The 20,843-nt window shown below is 40.9% G+C and overlaps 1 protein-coding gene across 3 annotated transcripts in view; it reads right to left on the bottom strand.

Annotated features, from left to right (window-relative positions):
- LOC145342246 (SLAIN motif-containing protein-like) overlaps positions 1–20,843 on the bottom strand; it is a 30,156-nt gene that overhangs the window by 5,973 nt on the left and 3,340 nt on the right. Inside the window, exons 2-6 of one of the 3 annotated variants that reach the window (XM_080187645.1) lie at positions 18,263–18,408; positions 14,446–14,595; positions 7,080–7,220; positions 2,748–3,053; positions 2,273–2,407 (exon numbers count right to left, since the gene is read on the bottom strand). In XM_080187645.1, coding sequence (XP_080043771.1) covers positions 2,273–2,407; positions 2,748–3,053; positions 7,080–7,220; positions 14,446–14,595; positions 18,263–18,408 — 878 coding nt within the window. The remainder of the gene's footprint in view (positions 1–2,272; positions 2,408–2,747; positions 3,054–7,079; positions 7,221–14,445; positions 14,596–18,262; positions 18,409–20,843) is intronic. The other 2 variants (XM_080187646.1, XM_080187648.1) reach the window with 2 other exon arrangements.

Raw genomic sequence — 20,843 nt, 5'->3', positions numbered from 1 at the left:
TGCACAAGGACCCCGAGGTCCCTCTGCACCGTCGCCTGCTGTAGTTTTTTGCCACATAAGAAATAGTCCTTCCTACCATTATTCCTACCAAAGTGTAGGCTGGCTGTAAAAACTTTTACATTTTCCAGCTTTGGCTGCTCTGTAGGCATGTTATTCTTTACCTGGCCACCAGAGGGAACCTGAAATAGTCTACAGAGGATGCTGTTTCCCATTCCCTACAATATGATTCTTCTTCGGAACTCTAAGACTGATCGAGCATTCGTCTGCCCTCGCACTGTGTTCTCACATGCAAAAACCATACTGTTTTAAGTTGGATATATTATATAAGTAAATGCTGCTAACACCTGATGCACACAAATGTTACTCAAAATAGGTTATGAAGAGTTGAGCTTAAATCTATACAAGTTAGCTAGTGATTCATTGTTGGTTCATTGGACAATATTGTCCTTAGCAAAGAAAAGTGCTGACAGGTCATTGGTCTGAAATGAAGTCTTTCCAGTTTCTCTCTCCACTGATGCAGCCTGACCCCCTTGGAGTATTTCCAGCATTTTCAGTTATAAATAGTGCATAGATTTATTTACACTGTTGTTAATGACTGTCACTGCCAAGGACACTGTTTTTCCTTCTTATTGACTACACTTCTGCTTATTTTGAAATCCTATTCACATATTTGCTGTTGGTTCTACTTTGTCAACAGCTTCCCTCATAAGAGTGCCATCTTGAAACAAGTTTTTGTAGAATGGTCAACTGGTTAATACCTTGATCTTTGACCTTTTTCATGATACTGATTGAAAATTTTGTCAAAGCCACATCAATCTCTCAAATCCATCCAGACTTGCCACCTCCAGCCTTTGGCTCCAACCTTGCTCTTTCCCAATTTGTTGACATTATTTGCCCCACTACCTGTTTTGATGTTAAAGGATTGACAGGGACGCCATCTCACCATGTTTATCTAATCAGCAGAAGGCTGAGAATCTGGTCATTTGAAACACAGGAATAGACTTCCTAAGAAGAATCATATTGGACTCAATTATATACATCTTTTTCTGTTCTTAGTTCAGATCTCTAGCAGCTGCATTATTTTGCTTTTATCGTTTAGGGACAGAAGAGGCATATTCAGCCTTTAAGCCTGTTCCACATTTCAAATGAATGGCTAATTTGTATCTCAACTTTGTTTATCCACCTTGGTTCCACAGTTCTTGATATTCTTGAATGAATTTATCAATCTCAGTTGAGAATTTCAATTGACCTAGTTACATGTGTTTTGTGGTAAGAGTGTTTAGCTACGGAAACATGCAGAACAACAGTTCAGCATGCACTTTTACAAGTGACAACTAAGGAAAGAAAATGCAACTTTAACAAACAATACAAAGTAAAAGGCTGCAGGTATTGCAAATCTGAAATTAAAGTGTCAGAAGGCAGCATCGTCAGTGGAGGGTTAAAGTTTCAGATTAATGACCTTTCAGCAGAGGTTTGCAATGTTAACCCTGATTTCACAGATGATACCTGACCTACTGAGTACTTTCAATTCTGTTTCCGTTTTAAAAATAGTCCCTTCTTTGCCATATTTTTATTTATTCACATTAAATTTGACTACATCCTGCAACCTTCAATTTGATATCCAATATCTTTCAAATAAAATTTGCACAGCAACATGAGCCACTTGCTGACAACCAAAGCCGCTAGTTCCTCTCTAGATTACAAGTTAGTTGCTGTGGTAACTAGATATCATGCTGGGAATACATCATCCAAACCCAAGTTGCCACATCAGCTGGCAGAGTCTTACTTTGCACACAATAATACTGAGCTAGTTTTTCCTAAAACAAAGACCAACTGCATCAATGAGGGAGATATTCGCAGAATCCTTTCCAGTTGTTAGATATGAATTCAGTCAGTGCAACGTTAGCTCTGAGGAAAGAAAAACTAAAAAAAGCATTGTTGCAGGAACAGCAGACCATATCAAACCTAAAGCTGCCCAACCCAAAAATCCTTCAGATCTCCAATCCCCCACATTGAGACACCAAGTTCCACAAACTGACACTACTGTGACTCCTTATGTGGATTGGCCATGATTATAGAGAAGAAATGAAAAGGAACTCCTTTTGATGTTGAACCTTTGAAATTTTCAGTAATTAAAACGAAAGGCTAAGGAGTCAAACAAACCACAAGTTTAATCTAATTTCAAATTTGAGAAAACTGAAGATTTATGCTTAGCATTGGTGATCAATTACAGTTTTTTCCCATTTCTCTGAATTGATTCAATGTAACATACCAGGAGATTGCTGCAACCTTGAAATCCGACTGCCAGGCATTTGCAGGTTAGATTCAAAGCTTCTACTGTTTCTGCCCGAGTCAGAGCAACGAATCCCAGACTTGGCCAGATTGGGCATACTACGACGCATTTCCTCTGTAATGAGAGTGAAGTGAACCTGGACTTAGCTAATCCAGTCTGCATGTAACTCCCACCCAAGACAATGTCATTTACTCTGGGTGACCAGAGATGGACAATAAATGCTAACTCGTAAAAGGTGTCACATTCCACGAAAAAAAGTTATTTTACACATGCAACATAAAAATCCTAGGATAAAAGATGAGCATTTTGTCCATTAAATAACTCAAAGTGGAGAAGACTCTTCAGCGTACCAACAATACACCAAATTCCACACTCAAGTCCAAAATAGAATGAAAAAGATGTAGAAATTTTCACTCCCTCCAGCAACCTCCCAATTTAACTATAGATTTGATACCTTGATTTTTTGTGTAATTCATCAGCTCAGACATGCGACCCTGTAAACAGCGTCGTGAAGGCCGAACTCTGCCTGCAGTTGCTGCTCCTCTAACTGGAGACTGTGATCGAGGTGAATTTCGTGGAGAAGGTGAATATCTATGCATATTGTGCTGGGGTAAAGAGTATTCATATTCATCTTCATCATCCAGACTATAAGTGTCAAACTCCTGATCACTGTAAGTACCTCTCCTGAGGGAATTGAGAGAGGCACTGGAGCTACGGCGGGAAGCTGATGCTGAACTGGAGGCATAATCCTGACGAAGACCTTTAAAAATATAGCAGAAGAGTTTCATAAATAACTACAGTTTTGTTTCTCTTCTTCAACAAACTTCAAGCTTAAAGTATACCCATTGATATCAGATACAAGAATCAGGAAATCTGCCTACAATTGTACAGAGGTTTTGTAAGACATGGCCCAGTAGCTCAAAAAGGTAAGGAAAGGACGAGGAAGGCAGTGTTAATCGGGGACTCTACGGTGAGGCCGGGGGGGGGGGGGGTGGAGAGAGAGAGAGAAGAGAGAGAGGAGTCAAATAGGTGTTTTTGTGGACACATACGGGAGTCTCGGATGGCGGTTTGCCTCCCTGATGCCAGGATTCGGGATGTCTCTGATCACATCCCAGAAATCCTGGAGGGGGAGGGAGAGGAGCCGGAAGTTGTGGTACATATAGATACCACTGGCATAGGTAGGAAGAGGGAAGGGGTCATGAAAAGAGAATATAGGGAGTTAGATAGAGAGCTGAGAAGGAGGAATGCAAAAGTAGTAATCTCGGGATTGCTGCCTGTGCCGCGGGAGAGTGAGAGCAGGAATGGAATGAGGTGGAGGATGAATGTGTGGCTGAGGGACTGAAACAAGGGGCAGGGATTCAGGATCCTGGACCATTGGGACCTCTTTAGGGGCAGGTGTGACCTGTACAAAAAAGACGGGTGGCACTTGAATCCCGGGGGACCAATACTTTGGCGGGAAAGTTGACCAAGGCTACTGGGGAGACTTTAAACTAGAAAGGTTGGGGGGAGGGAATTGAGATGAGGTGACTGAGAGCAAGGAGGTTAGCTTGCAAATAGAGAAGGATTGTAGATGGTGTAAGACGGAGGATAGACAGATGATGGAGAAGGGGAGCGCTCAGACCAAAGGTCTGAGATGTATCTATTTTAATGCCAGGAGTGTAGTGAATAAAGTGGATGAGCTTAAAGTGTGGATTGCTGCTTGGGAATGTGATGTGGTGGCCATTACAGAGGCTTGGATGTCTCAGGGACAGGACTGGGTACTTCAGGTGCCAGGATTCAGATGTTTCAGGAAGGACAAGGAGGGAGGCAAAATGGATAGTGTCACAGCTGTAGAGAAGGTGGATGCCACGGAGGGATTATCTATGGAGTCTCTGTGGGTGGAAGTTAGGAACAGGAAGGGATCAGTAATTTTGCTGGGTGTTTTCTATAGGTTGCCCAATAGTAACAGGGATGTTGAGGTGCAGATAGGGAAACAGATATTGGAGAGTTGTAGTAGTAACAGGGTTGTCATGATGAGAGACTTTAATTTCCCTAACATTGATTGGAATATTCCTAGGGTAAGGGGTAACGGAGGGAGAGGAGTTTGTTAGGTGCGTTCAGGAGGGTTTCCCTGACACAGTATGTGGATAAGCCTATGAGAGGAGAGGCTGTACTTGATCTGGTGCTGGCAAATGAATCTGGACAGGTGTCGCATCTCTTGGTGGGAGAGCATCTTGGGGATAGCAATCATAATTCTATTTCCTTCATGATAGCATTAGAAAGAGATAGGATCAGGCAGGCTAGCAAAGTGTTTATCTGCAGTAAGGGGAAATATGAAGCCCTAAGGCAGGAAATTAGATGAGTAAATTGGAAGGATATATTCTTGGGGAAGAGTACCGAATGAAGGTGGCAGATTTTCGAGGAATGTTTGTCTGGAGCTCTGCACGACAACGTTCCGATGAGACAGGGAGGTTTTGGTAGGTTACGACGATAATCTTTGCGTCGATGAAGTCGGGAGAGATTCCAGAGGATTGCGAATGTGGTTCTTATATTCAAGAAATGGAACGGGGTAGCCCAGGAAATTACCGACCGGTGAGTCTAACCTCAGTGGTTGGTAAGTTGATGGAGAGGATCCTGAGGGACAGGATTTATGAACATTTAGAGAAGTATAGCATGACCAAAAGTAGTCAGCACAGTTTTGTCAAGGGCAGGTCATGCCTTACGAGCCTGGTTGAGTTCTTTGAAAATGTGACTAAACACATTGACAAAGAGCGGTGGATGTGGTTAATATGGACTTCAGCAAGGTGTTCGATAAGGTCCCCCATGCAAGACTTATTGAGAAAGTGAGAAGGCATGGGATCCAAGGGGCTGTTGCTTTGTGGATCCAGAACTGGCTTGCCTGCAGAAGGCAGAGAGTGGCTGTGGATGGGTCACCAGAGGACTGCCCCAGGGATCTGTTCTAGGACCCTTGCTGTTTGTAATTTTCATACATGACCTGGATGAGGAAGTGGAGGAATGGGTTGGTAAGTTTGCCGACACCGTGAAGGTTGGTGGTGTTGTGGATAGTCTGGAGGGATGTCAGAAGTTGCAGTGAGATATAGATTGGATGCAGGACTAGGCGCAGAAGTGGCAGATGGACTTCAACCCAGATAAATGTGTAGTGGTCCATTTTGGCGGTCCAACAGGATGAAGGAGTATGATATCAAGGGTAAGACTCTTAGCAGTGTAGAGTATAAGAAGGACCTTGGAGTTCGGGTCCATAGGACTCTTAAGTCGGCCTGGCTGGTAGAGAATGTGGTGAAGAAGGTGTATGGTGTACTAGCCTTCATCAATCGAGGGATTGAGTTTAGGGGTCGGGAGATAATGCTGCAGCTTTATAAGACCCTTGTCAGACCCCACTTGGAGTACTGTGTGCAGTTCTGGTTGCCTCATACAAGAAATGTGTGGAAGCTATTGAAAGAGTGCAGAGGAGATTTACAAGGATGTTGCCTTGATTGGGTGGCATGCCTTATGAGGCTAGGTTGAGGGAGCTTGCTCTTTTCTCCCTGGAGAGACAAAGGATGAGAGGTGATCTGATAGAGGTTTATAAGATGTTGAGAGGTATAATTTGGGTGGATTCTCAGAGGCTATTTCCCCAGGGCTGAAATGGTCGCTACGGGAGGACCCAGGTTTAAAAGGTGCTGGGGAGTAGGTACAGAGGAGATGTCAGGGGTAAGTTTTTCACTCAGAGGGTGGTGGATGAGTGGAATTGGCTGCCGGTGGTGGTGGAGGCAAACTCCCTGGGGTCTTTTAAGAGACTTCTGGATGAGTACATGGGATTTAATGGGATTGAAGGTTATAGATAGCCCTAGTAGGTAGGGATATGATCAGTGCAACTTGTGGGCCGAAGGGCCTGTTTGTGCTGTAGTTTTCTATGTTCTATGTGGTAGAGTTTTGGTCTCCATACCCAAGTAAGGATATAATCTTGCCTTGGAAGCAGTAGTGAAGATGCACGATACAAGATAGCCTTTATATCCCAGGAATCTATGAGGAGAGACTGATGAAATTGGACCCTTAACTCTGGAGTTTAGGAAACATAGATGGGTGCAGGAGGCCATTTGGCCCTTTGAGCCTGCTCCGCCATTCATTACGATCATGGCTAATCGTCCAACTCAATAACCCAAATCCTGCCTCCTCCCCTCCCCCCGCCCCTTCCCCTATAACCTTTGGTCGCATTCACCCCAAGTGCTGTATCCAGTCATCTCTTGAATACATTCAATGTTTTGGCATGAACTACTTCCTGCGGTAATGAATTCACAGGCTCAGCACACTCTGGGTGAAGAAATATCTCCTCACTTCATGCTAAATAACCTACCCTGAATCCTTGGACTATGAGCCCTTGGGAGATTGAGAGATGACCTCATTGAAACATACAAGTTGAAGGGGGTTGACAGATCATTTCACTTGGCTGGGGTATACAGAACACGGGAGGAGTCTCAGAATGAAGGGGCCAATCATTTAGGATTGGGAGGAGAAATTTTTTTCAAAGAGTTTGTGAATTTTTGGAATTCTCCACAGAACTGAGTTCTGTTGAATATATGCAAGGTAGAGATCAGATATTTGCTCTCACAGGGAATGAAGGGATTCAGGGAGCGAGCAGGGAAGTAGAGTTAAAGCAAGAACTCAGCCATGGTTGAAGGGCCATATGGTTTCCTCCTGTTCCTATAATGTTCTGAAGTAGTGTTCCACCTGCCACAGCCTAGCTGTGCCACTGTAGACACAATACACATTGAAAAGTTAATACTGTGCTTTGTATATTTCCACTTACTTTCTTCCTGTAATCGAGCCATAATCTGGACATCTGTCAGATCTTGCAATTTATACCCCATGGAGATAGAGTCATCAGAAGTACTTAACTCACTGTCAATGGATGACTGGGAACTCAGTGCTGAGTGAATGGTTGGATAGCCTTCAGGATCAAAGAAACGGGCAGAACAAAAACATGAAAAGTAATAATTAGCTAACAAAATCAGAGTTACAGGAACTAATTTACAGAAGTAGTCAAATCCAATGGACAGGAGGTAAGTACAATTTTCTTTAAAATGCAAATTCAATTTGGTGCTTAGTTTGCCATTTCCCTGCTGGCTTCAGGTTTTTTAAAATTAGCCTTCAAAATCATTAGTGACAATGAAATAAAACACAATTTGGTCCACTACTTATTTTTCTCCAATGCATGCTTGTCACATACAAGGTACATCATCATGGATGAGCATTCAAAATCTATTGTACATGCCAAATATCCAAGTTCGAGTCCTGGCAAAATACCAGTTGAGTTGATGTGAATATTTCACTTTGACATGTCACTCCATGGGATTTGAGATTGTTGGATAAAGCCACAAAACCAATGTAGCCAAAAGACTCACTTTAGGGAAAGCAGGAACGCTAATCAAAACCCAGATTTGATTCAGTCAACTATATTTGGTGGTATTAAACTGGAGTTGATGATCATTGCTTTTACTTTTCTCTATGATTTGTTGTAGGGTGGGAGACATCTGGAATTGCATAAACCTATGACACGCATTTCTAAAGAAACAATTTCACAATTAAAATTGGATAAATGTAGATGGGATTGGTGAATTCACTAACGTGCTCCAAGCCTTTATATTTACAGGATTATACACATTGTTTTGCAACTCAGCAAGCTGCCTGGGCAACTTAAAATGTTTTCCAATATTGACTTACCAATAAATCCTAAAGCACGCACGGAAAGAAAATATTTTTGGGTTTCCAACTGCTGAGAAAATGAACCAATCATTCTTTTTACGAAAGGACAAATTCCACTTCCAAATGCGGAGAGGAGTTAAAATCAAGTTGGATCATACTGGCAAAATGAACACTAATAGCATAGTTTTAAAAAGGTACTTTTCCCTTTGCTAGTGTTCAGTTTGAAATATGTAATTGACAAGTTTGGGATTTATTTTCATTTAATAAACTCATTCAAAATCAATGCATTTTGATGTATTGGAACCCTTGGACTTCCCACTGTCTAGTGAGGCATGATTGAAGAAAGAGGCGTTAGAACAATGATCTCCAGTATTAAATAGAGTTCAACTGCAGACACGAATTTGAAAGTCAAGACTGACTTGAACAGTTTGCAAATAAGACTGCCTTAGGATGCAATCTGGGAAGAAACTTCTTTTGCATATAATCTTGCAAACAAAACACATCTTGCTGTCTCTTGCTTTTAAAAATGTATTTATTAACCAAAACAGAACTTGCTGGAAAATCAGGTCTAACAGCATCTGTCGAAACAATGCAGAGCCAATATTGAGTTAGGATCTTTATCTGAGCTGCAACATCCTATTTCCTGTCTTCAGCTCTGACTAAGGGTCATCAAGACTCAAAACATTGGCCCTATTCTTTCTTCACAGATGCTATTAGGCTGGCAGAGATTTTGCAGCATTTTCTGTTTTTGTTTCTGATTCCAGTATTTTGCTTTTGTATCAGGTTGGAATGTGGAATCAGCTATTGGATGCTGCCTCTAGTGAACTTCAAACAAAAAGAACATGAAAGTAGCCAAAAGTAGAATAGGCCAAACTACCAGTAAATGCAAGTGAAGCACAAAGTTTAAGAAAATTTAACTATAGGAGATTGCTTTTAAATAATTTAGAATGATTTTTAGATACATGCATTTTTAAGATATAGATTTTTTTGTCTCTATCAGTATTTATGACTGAGTGTTACAGAAACTTCAGTCTTGCTATCTTTCAAAATCCCCTACCTGCTTGTGCCCTCAGTTACTCTATTTTAATTCAGATGTTTTTAAAAATACACACTGCTCGAAAGGGGAAAAACAAACGAGTAACTCTTTTCCTCTCCAAATTACGTGGCCAAACAAAAAATCACAACTTTGCAATTAAAACTGGAAATGTGGGGAAGTTATTGGAGAGTTCCTGACATCAGGAAGTGACCTCAATAAAAGTCCTTCAGGAGAAAACAGGGTCAGAAATTTTACCCGAGTCATCCCTTTTTTAAAAAAAAAGTTGCACAAAATAAAACACTACTATCAAGAGTCACAAGTCAAAACTTTAGCATTTTGAAATTAAATATTTGGCAGTTTGCAAAAGGACTGAATTACGTATCTGTAGAAATTTTAGGCAGTTCAATCTGAGCCATCATGCATTTAACGATCAGAAGAGAAGTGACTTTTAAAATTAATTTTAACCAAACGTGTAAGATTATGATAATTGCTTTGGCAATTTATTCCCAATTTTTAAAAAGTTACCAAGAGGGCACTCAAAGAATTAATAGTATAATCATTAATGGTCCCAATGCTGGGGCCTCAGCTTTTTACCATTTATATAGATGATCTGGAGGAGGGAACCGAGTGTAGAGTGTCGAAATTTGCTGATGACACCATGTTCTTATGTTCAACCATAAAACCTATATCTTGAAATCAATGACATTACCTATAACCATGGTGCAGCTACACCACTCAACAGGTCTAAAAGTGCAGCATAATCATTAATCTTTTATTCCCAGGATAAAAAACACAGCTCTTAGTTTTTTTTTCATTTTAATTCATCCAACAGGAAAAATCTGGGAGCCACAAATAAGATGTTAAAAGAACCACTCGTGGCTCTGGAACTCTTGGTCCTAACCTCAAGTAGCTGGAACAAAAACCTAGAACCTTCTATCCCAATTACTGTCTGCTGTTTTTATCCCCCCAAAAATAACGTATCAATGTTGGACAAAGACTGTACTAGACTCTGATGTAGGTTTCTCCACTGAGGCTCACATAAGAATAAATACATTGACTGTTATTAAATGACCTGTCTGTAGGACCATACTACATGGAAGAATCAAATATTTGAGAAGACTTCATTAAACAAACTTTCTTGATTCTAATGTACAAGACAGTTCAACAGTCTTGAAGGATAGTGCAGGGAGACAAGCTATTAAAATTAAGGATACTTTAATACAGGCGGAGACACATTATGCACTGTACATAATAGTCCGCTACCTTCCCAGACCCTTCTGAATGGCACCAAACACTTCGCAAAATTGAGTCTGGATTTCAATATCGGCACTGCTATTTCCTGCCTTTCCGGCATGGTCACACTAAGAAGTCTCACAACACCAGATTACAGTCCAACAGGTTTATTTGGCAGCAAACACCACTAGTTTTCAGGGCTCTTGCAACATCTTACCCACTGTCCTGTCAATGGGTGAGATGTTGCAACAGACCCAAAAGCTAGTGGCGTTTGCTACCAAATAAACCTGTTGGACTTTAACCTGGTGTTGTGAGACTTCTTAGTGTGTTTACCCCAGTTCAACAACATCATCTCTGGCGTGATGTCATTACACCTCCATAAAAGAGGGATGGTTCAGGCACAGCAATAACGCAGGAGGGCTAGGATGCACGTGTGAGGAGTCTCAGCTAAGAGGGCGTGCAGGATGGGGTGAAGGGGGGCATGGCAGTCTGGAGGTTCTCATGTCAGGTTGAATCCCCCCGATGCTGCCCCAGTTGCTGTCAGCTGGACAGGCTCAGTGGTTTATTGCTGCCTTCCACCCCAGGTCCCACTAACAGTTACAAGCACCAGGACTAGCTGTTGCCCCAACCACAAGAGCTCTACAGGTGTCAACACAGCTCCTCTCCTCACACAGCATGGAGTCTGCATTGTCACGAAGGAGCAACCTGGAAGAGGGTGCTTCTCAATTGTCAGCCTGAACTACAAGCAATTCCTGGAAGGTAGTGGACCAGACATCCAGGTGGGTGCATGCAGATCCCTGACTCAAGGATTCCCTATGGTGAAGATATGGCAAGGGTCAGCAGCCTACTGACATGGCACCAAGTATTGTGTTGGGCTGCCAGCAATCAGACTCAACTCACAGGTTGCTTGGAGAGAATGAGCGGCCACGGCAGTGACAAGGACAACCTGGGCTTGAGGCCATAGCAGGGGTACGGGGGGGGGGCCACCAGCTGGGGCAAGGACCAAGCCACTTATCTGCAATTACATTCACTTGAGGTGCACCAGGTCCAGCAGAATGTCTGGGGTGCCAACATCACAGTATGCCCATGTGCAGGGGGCTATCATCAACAGCATGCATGTTGCTCTGTGGGCACAGTATGATCAAGCAGTGTTCTTTATTAAATCGAAAGAGGTTCCATTCAGCCAATGTTCAGATTGTATGCAACACTGAGATGATCGGAATACCATGCATGTGTGCATGCCACCCAGGAAGCGTGCACGTTAGCTTCATCCTGAGGACCTTGGACGTCCCAGGGTCTTCAGGGGCCACTCCAGGCTGCCAGGACGGTTCATTTAGGGCGCAGAGGGGGTGAAGACAAGGGCTATCAACTACATATGGTCATGGCTGATAACGCCAGTACGGAGGTTCCACATCGATGTAGAGACCTGTTACAATGAGGCCTACGCTGCCACCTGGTCCATTGTTGAGCGGTGCAGGCGGTCCTGAAAATGCGGTTCTGCTGCCTAAATCACTAAGGTGGTGCCCTGCACTAGAGCCCAGAGGATGTCCCACATCGTGGTGATCTGCTGTGTACTTCACAAGCTGCTGCAGCAGGTTGACATCCTGGAGGAGGAAAAGGCAGATGCCCCAGTGAAGGATATGGAACCCAAGGAGAAACCAGAAGATGAAAGTGACTACAAGGGTTCAGCAGGACATGATGGCAAGGGAGACCCCGACTAGGTGGTGTGGTGTACTGCAGACTCTAAGCAGCACACTGTGATACTGCCCTGGTGAAACACAAGTCTCACACCTACCATTTCTCTGGCTGCACAATGCCATCCCAGCCCACATCTGAATGAGGATCAGGGGCATCATGGGGGTATGCCACCCAATGCTGTCACTGTGGGCCTACATAGCAAATTTGTAAGTGGACAATTACGAAAATACCAATTAGTGCATGCCTTCACCCATGTCTTCTTGGTGACCCTACAACTTCTTAATCTTGCATGGCCTATCACCATGTCTAGGTGCTTCTCTCACACACACACACGAGGTGGAGGCAGTCAACTGTCTTCCATCCTCTTTGGCCTGTGAAGGGCTTGGCACCCCCTAGAGGGCCTAGATCTGGAAGGCCCTGGGTGACTTAAAACAAAGAACATCACAGGACAGGAACAGCACTGCACCAACCCATGATGCCTTTTTAAACTAAAGATCTTTTGCCTTCTTGTGGTCCACATCCCTCTACTTCCTCCCTATTAACCCACCTGTTATGATGCCTCTCAAATGTTGCTATTGTATCTGCTCTACAACCTCCTCTATCAGTGCATCCCAGGCACTTATCACCCTCCATGTAAAACAAAACTTGCTTCTCACCTCTTAAAATTTCCCCTTTTACCTTAAACTTATGTAACCTAGTAACTGACATTTTTACCCCAACTCTTGGATGTTCCCACCTCCATCTAATGTACATCTGTGGTTGTGTGGCAATCTCAGAAGATCAGCACTAAAATGTTCCACTGAGATGACTATCTGTGTTGATAGGTGCATTCCTTGGAGCTTCCCTTCAGGATATTGACAAGGTTCACAGTGGGAACACTAACTCCTGATGGACCTACCTCAGTGGGGCTGTTTCCTACAAAAGACAACACATCTGGGCAGGTGTGCATGTCTGGGACTGCGCCAACATGGGCATTCCAGATGTGATGGACAGGTTGGGATGGACATTCACCCTTGCTGCCCAAATCAAGGTTGTTTATTTTCTTCCTGTACTGGCCCTTGGTTCTCTATGTCAGTGCATACGCATTCACTGCCGGTCCCACCACTGACCGGGTCATATTGCTAGCCCAACCCCTAGGTCCCCAATCATCTCTGAGGAAGATGGCCCTCCTCTCCTCCACCACGCACAGCAACTGTCCCAACTCTCCCTCCATGAATTGTGGAGCAGCTCTACAAGGTGCCATTTTCCTCATGTGATTGACTTTGAGTGCAGTTAGTGTTTAAATGTAACTGTGGTCACTTTGGTGAGACACACCTGGAGCTCGATGATGGTGTGATTCACATGAACTGTCTTTCATTGCACTAAGCGTCAAAAGATTGCAATGCAGCGCACTCCCAAAAGACTAGTGCAGAACACCTGTTTTCTTGCTGTTAATTCTGCCCATTGTTATTTACTTTTTTCATCCTATTTATTACACAATTCATTAATTACACAAAAAAATTGGAGAGATCATACATGACATCCATGCATACCTCTCAATTCCACCTTAAACAGCAGCTGTACAAATCTTGTATTCTTCACCAGTCACTTTTAAATCTAGTGTCGAATTTTGGTACAATAGCTATCCATCATGTTCTGAATATTTCAATGCATTATGTGTTTGAACCCCGAATTACTGCAATCAGAGGCCCTACGCTCAATTCTTAATCTGAAAAATGACAAATTTAATTGGTTGCAAAGCAGAATAGCAATGGAAACAGCACAATTTGTATTAGCATTCACATGATCAGGGATCCTGTTTTGTTCATTAGGCTATATTCCCTACTAGAAATTACATGTCAACATCTGAAGACAGTATTATATTAAGAAATAATGCCTCAAGAACAAACAGCATTTCCCACATTCCCAACTCTTCAGTTTCTGAAGATTTTGGAAGGACTTCAGAAACATTAACACATGCATCAGAGATATAGAGGTGTGGGTTTTGAGAATGGTTTTCAATTTAGAAAGAAATTCTTCTGGAGGAGGAACTGACCACTAAATTCATGAAACTACTAATAATTTTGTCTCGATCCGTTTTGCTGAAATGCATTCCATCTAATGTACCTCTGGCAATGTTATCAAAATAATCAATCCCAGTTCAACTAAAGGAAAAGTTCCAACTGCCAATCAGTGCTACTACAGTCTGTACTTTTAGCTTCTAATTTCAGATATTTTGAAAGCAAGATAATGTGCACAATATATAGTATGCAAACTCAAAATAATAATTATTTTGAAAGAATATGCAAATGTCCTGTGACTTACAGATTAATAAGTATTCATGAAAGCCATGCAGCTAAGCAACAAGCAACATCCGCCATGCATTTATTTAAAAAATCTTGAAACTTGGCAGAGGTTCCAACAGAACATGCACGAGTCTGTACAAAGTTTTTTTTAAAAGCATTGTTAACAGTTCAAAATATTTTTAAAATTTGCACTTGATTAATGGACAGGTGTACCATACCTGAACTGCCATGGGTTAGTACTGGTTTAGTAGATGTTTTGAGGAAACCAGAAGAGTTTAAAAGATTGCTACACGAAGTGACATCTGTATTGGAGCTATAAGCACAGGCTGAAGAAAACGGAGTGCAATAGATGTTTCTCCATCTGTTGGCTAGAATGGAAAATCAGAAATGCATGTACAATTAGACAGGCACGATGGTTGCATTGACACTACTTAAAAAAGTAATCTGAACCAAACACATTAGTATTCTCCTGTTTTTTTTCTGTATTCATATACAGAGAAATGATCATCCTGTACTGTACAGGCTTTGAGGGCAAGTTGCTTTGTCTGTAGAATGGAAAAACTCTACTAAAAATATATTTAAAAATTAACCCAGCTCTGGTTCAGATCTACTTTTAGATTAATATGGAGGGACTCTCACTGCCCCGATGTTGAAATGAGTTAGTTCATGATTGTTGAGTTAGGTTATGTTTGAAAAACTTGGCATTCCAACTTGGGAGACAATGACTAAAATGGATTATTAGAAAGGAGTGGACTAACGCCATTCAGATTGCCACTCAATGGAAATGTTGAAGCAACAAAACAAAATCTATTACACCGCACCAGGTAAGATACTTATTAGGAGGCTATCTCCCATACACCACTGCAAATATATCATTCATATTTCTTGGTGCAAATTCAGATTGGCTGAAATGGTGGTACACTCCATAGAATCATAGAACCCCTATAGTGCAGGAGGTGTCCATTCAGCCAATCAAGCCTGCACTAGCAACAATCCCACCCAGGCCTTATCCCCTTAACTCCACATATTTACCATCCACTTTCCTGCCAGATCAAAAATCTATCTCTCTCAGCTTTAAATATACACATGGATTCTGCCCCATCACTCTCTGTGGCTAGGAATTCACAACCCTAGAAGAAATTGCTCCTCATTTCAATCTTAAAATGGCACCCCTTTATTCTATGGCTACGCCCTCTGTTCCTAGACTCTCCCATGAGGGAAAATATACTAAGTATTTATCCTGACAAATCCCTTAAGAATCCTATATGTATCAATGAGATCACCTTTCATTCTTCCAAATTTCAATGAGTAAAGTCCCAACCAGTTTTACTGCTCATAAGACAATCCTTCCAAACCAGGGATCATCTGAGTGAACCTCCTCTGAACTGCCTCCAATGAAATATATCTCTTTATATAAGGGGATCAAAACTACTCAATACTCCTGATGTAGTCTCACCAGTACCTTGAACTGCAGAAAGATTTCCATACTCATATGGCAACTCCCTTGAAATAATGGCCAACATTGCATTATCCTTCTGAATTAACTGCTACACCAGCTTTGTGTTTTGTGCACAAGTACCTCCAAGTCCCTTTGTGTTGCAGCTTTCTGCAGTTTTTCTCCACTTAGATATTGTTCTTTTAATCTCTCATCCAAAAGGAACAACTTCATATTTTCCCATATTATACTTCACTGGCTGACTCTCTGCCCAGTTACTTAACTTATCAATATCTCTCTGTAAGCTAAGATTAAAACAAAATACCATGCTTGTTGGAATCTGAAACGAAAACAGAAAATGCCAGACCTACTGAGAATTTCCAGCATTTTCTCTCTCTTTGTAAACTGTTTGGATAAAATACTAAAAATATTTATCAAAAGTATTACACATTTGCTATCTACATCTAATGACCTGGTCATCCAAAGACCTGGGCCAATCTACCTTCCACTTGAAGAAATGAAAACTATTACACTTTCCCCACTAGATTAAAAAAAATGCATATTGTAATATAGTAATACACAACATTTAAAACTCCCTTCAGGACATGAAATAGTGCTTATAACAATTTTGTTCAAATGCCAAATCAAATTTCATTGTTTTGAAATTCGCTGTCATTACTTTAATTCAGACTGTGCATATTCAAAGCTTCTACATTAGTCATTTCCTGCTCTCGTCCAGTTGTTTTGAATATGCTTTACATGCATTTACATATTAGCAACAAAGTCACATATGCTAGGTTATACTTCTAAACATGTAGTTCAAGCTTAGCCTAAAATCTGGCAGATACCCCATTCACAAAAACGTAGGCATCTGCACCTTAAACTCACATTGAACAGGAAACAAACGGAATGAAATGTTCAGACAGCATTCTTGTACATTTCTAGTTTGCAGTGCACTGTCACCACTCATGATTCTTAGTGACCAGAACACACACAACATAGGCAACCCAGAAAGCTTTCAAAAGCTCACATTGCTTCATCCAACTCAAATGACAATGTCCACTCTTCAAGAAAGAAAGTGATAAAATGGGAAACTAAGGGCAAAGTCAGACTTGCACTTATTTTGCACAACTTACGAGCACCAGATATCAAAGCCAATGATGTATATAGTCACTTCATTATATCCATGATCTTAATTATTTGACAGTTGTAACATGGCCAGTACACTTATTTCTTATTTTTGAAGAGTGGAATCACTTTGCGCATTGGACAGCACAGTGGTTCGTGTGCTGCCTCAGCACCAGGGGTCTGGATTCAATTCCAGCCTCAGGTGACTTCCTGTGTCCTCCCATGCCGGCACATTTTCCTCCGGCTGCTCCGGTTTCTCCTACACTCCAAAGTTGTGTGGGTTAAGTTGATTGGCCATTGTAAATTGTCCTTTAGTGGCAGGGAGATTAGCAGAGTAAAAACATGAGGTTATTGGGATAGGGCCTGGATGGGATTGAGAGTACAGGCTCAATGGCCGCCTCCTACACTGTAGGGGTTCTATCATTCATAACAATGCAACTGAAAATTGTCAACTTTGCTTAGTTAATAGCAGCCTTACTGTTAAATCACAGGATTTTCACAGAAACTGCATTGCAATGTTAACATAAGCCTACTTGCGACTAAACTAAAACTAAAAAATCATTGGCGAGGATGAAGAAAGCGCTGTATTGAAGGCCTCCTCACTGCTCATTGAGGCAAGAAATTCAAACAGTACGCACAAATACTACCAAATTCTTGTCTGTTGACTGTGGGATAGTTCAACTAAAGATCTTCTTAATAGAAATAAATGAGGAGCCATTGAGAAGCATTGGGAATTAGATCTGTGTACAAAAATTTAAGAAGTTTCACCCTACTTAGCGATAAAATTAAATGGAATCCAAGGGAAAAACTCCTTAAAAAAAGGGGAATCTGTTAAAAACTGGTATCAGGAATATCAAAGCAAGCAGATTCATTCCTGAGACTAGAGGGTGCAATGCTGATACATTAAAAGTTTCAGAACTGACTCCATGCACTAAAGGAACTGTTGCACTATACTCTGCGGTCACTGAAGTGTACTAACAATTGACAAAGGTTTCACCGTAACTTGTAGAAGACTTGTATGCAAGAGACAAAATGACTAGATAAAATAAACTGACTTGTAAAAAAATCTATTAAACAGTCTAGAATTGCAAATATCTGCTGCAATATCAAGACCATACTGATTAAGTATAGATATTTACAGGATTAGGAAAAATCAGACAAGATTATTTTAAAATGCATCCATTGGATGCGGGCCTGGGTTTCATGATCACAAGTCCAGTGACATTACCACTACTACACTACCAGCTTAACATCTGCAAATCAAGACATCAAAAACATTTTATAAAGAGACTTGTAATTCAGACATATTTTTATATTTGGTCAACCTTCCAATTACAAGGGACCAGAAAGCTAGAAATGTTGCTACTCAGGCAATGTCTCAATGAAGCATGACAATTTCTCCTTTAAGATCCACCAAAAAAGATACATAACTCTAACATCTAAATACAGTATTACATCTATGCACAACTTACCTTGATCGAGTCTGCAAATGAGACTGCGGCAGGCAGCTTCAGTCTCTGGGCTTGGGTGATCAAGCACCTGTCTACACCACTTCAGAGGGTTTTGTGACTTCTGATCTGTGTCTGTTGCTGCAGTCTTCTTTGGTGAAACATATAACCTTTTTCATTTAAAAAAAGAAAGGATATTAAAAACTCCTTCCCCAGACTCACAATTTGCATTAAGTGTGGACAGCAGGAAAGTACAAGAATAATCTTGGGATTTATCTCAAGCCCAATATCTTTACCAAGCTTCCCTTGTTGATTTTGATTGCTTAATTTTTTTGGCTGCACAACTGAATTTATGGATCAACAATTAAAATTTTTAACAATTCAAATGGATTATAGAAAGACAAACACGTTAAGAAATTCAGTGTTCATGCTCCAAATCTGACAATGTAAACTTCTATTGACAAACCTCTCCTTTGCCAAAGCTAGAAAGAAAAAAATGTGTTGAGGAGATAAAAGCATAGGGAGTCTAAAGACCTACATTACATTAAACTTTGAAGCACATTGAGGCTATATGTTAAATGGTGTTGTTATATATTACACAAAAGTTATACTGAGTTACATTTTGGCAAAAACCACAATTTTACTATACCAAAAGACTGTTTCAGAGCATTACAAAGTTAAACATCTTTGGAATCAGATTGTATTTATACTTGAATTCATCCTAAACCCCATGGTTCCTTAATAATTATTTTGTTCTGAATCTAATGAGGGGTTTGGAGCGTGGTCAACAGAAGTAGGCCCAATTAATGGCCCTGATTTTGTGTCTGAGGCTATGAATGCTCAACTGTAATTATGGCGTAAATTGGACAGGAATTGCGAGAGTATAAGAGCACAGTTAAACACAAAAACCCAGAAGCTGTGACCCAAGCCATTCTTCTCTACAGAAGAAATAATAATAAATTCTGTAGTTAAATTAATGTACAGGGCACAACATTGTGGTACTTACCAACTAGTCATAGCAGAAAATGTTGGGACTGTTACATTCATGTGGAAGTGAACTTTTACTAGCATGATCAGTCATAATTATGGTCAAATAAACATTCTGGCCCTGAAATTTTCCTTTGACAAGTCTCATTCTTTGAGGATCCAATTAGCGTTGAAGTTCTTTTTTGCTTTGTCATATATGTTGTGAAGATGAGTAGGGTAGCTGTAGATTGGTGCTCGTAAGATGCTAAGCAAAGGACTGCATGGTCCCTTTAAAAGGTGGTGCTTTTTCTGCAAGTACATAGAGTACCCAAAATGATATAGTTGTATCGAAAGGCCAGGCAGCAGTATTACCAAGACAACAAATTTGAATCAGGCACTTGGATACCAAGAACCAATTGTGGGGGATATTGATAATATATATAAAAAAAAGGGACAGTGAGCAATTGCCGTTGGTAGTTATTGCCAGAGACAGAGACAGAACTGTTAGCTCTCGTGGGAAAGCACCATCTCGACAGAAATGGTACCAAAACAGAAAGTAGTTCCATACAGAAGAATCAAAGGCCCAGAATATTCTGGAAGAGACAAAACTTGGGTGCAACTTAGAGAGTGAGTGAATTTCTATTTTTTTGTTAATGACTAGGAATTATATTTATCTGAATAATATTCTATTAGAATCATGTTTTATTTAGTTTAATAGTCTAGTTAACTTGTTCACTGTTTGTTAGATAAATAAATTGTTACTTGTTGACTTTAGAGTGTCAGGGAGTTATTCTGACTTAACCACTAAACATCGCCGAAGAACAGATCATACTACTTCTCACACTTTTACAGATCATGAGACGAGTAACTCCTTGGAGTGATTAGGCATTAGTTCTCGGGGGAAAATCCACCCCCACTTTATAACAATCTCTCTCTCTCAACCCATCTTTATTTTGTTTGGAATATGGTTTAGATCCAATTTGTGTATGTTGTTTTATATTTCCTGGTTTGGATTCTGCCGGATCCACAGAAGATTCTTCAATTTTGTTGGGTGAAGAACTTTGTTGTTTCTTGCCCTTCTCACATTTACCACAGATCCTGCGGAGGATGCTGCCCAATGAAGGCAAACCTATTCTCAAAAGTCCATGGATAAACTATGGGCAGCTGTCAGAGTAGCAATGTATAAGTGCTCCTTCACTGCTGATCACAAAATCCAGGGATAATATCAGGAACTAGGAAAAGAAAATAAATTTGATTGACTACTTTTTATATCCTCAGAAAATTGCACTTCATGGAAAAAGATTTCCTTCTGATCAATTTGCATACAATAAGGCCAATGAACAACTAAGCGATAAAATGGTAATCTGCTAGATAAGACCCAAAAATATGCTGCACAAATCAGTGTGGGAAATACACCAGAGCCATACTCAAAGATGTGGAATGGGAATCACTATAGAAAAGGAGGGAAGAAATAGACTAACCACCCTCTATAATATGGAATGGACTGTTGGGAATTAGGAGAAACAAGTAAGTGGTGCCCTTTGGCAAAGTAGAAAACAGGCACCCACATAAAGACCATGGAACTGGAAATCCCTGACCAAACAGATTGATGGTTGGTCTGGCAGATTTTCAGCCCCAT

The sequence above is a fragment of the Carcharhinus amblyrhynchos genome, chromosome 4, assembly GCF_965287045.1.
Source record: "Carcharhinus amblyrhynchos chromosome 4, sCarAmb.v2.hapA, whole genome shotgun sequence".
NCBI classification, from domain to species: domain Eukaryota; kingdom Metazoa; phylum Chordata; class Chondrichthyes; order Carcharhiniformes; family Carcharhinidae; genus Carcharhinus; species Carcharhinus amblyrhynchos.
The sequence above is the reverse complement of the archived record's forward strand: the minus strand, read 5'-3'. Positions and strand labels throughout refer to the sequence as shown.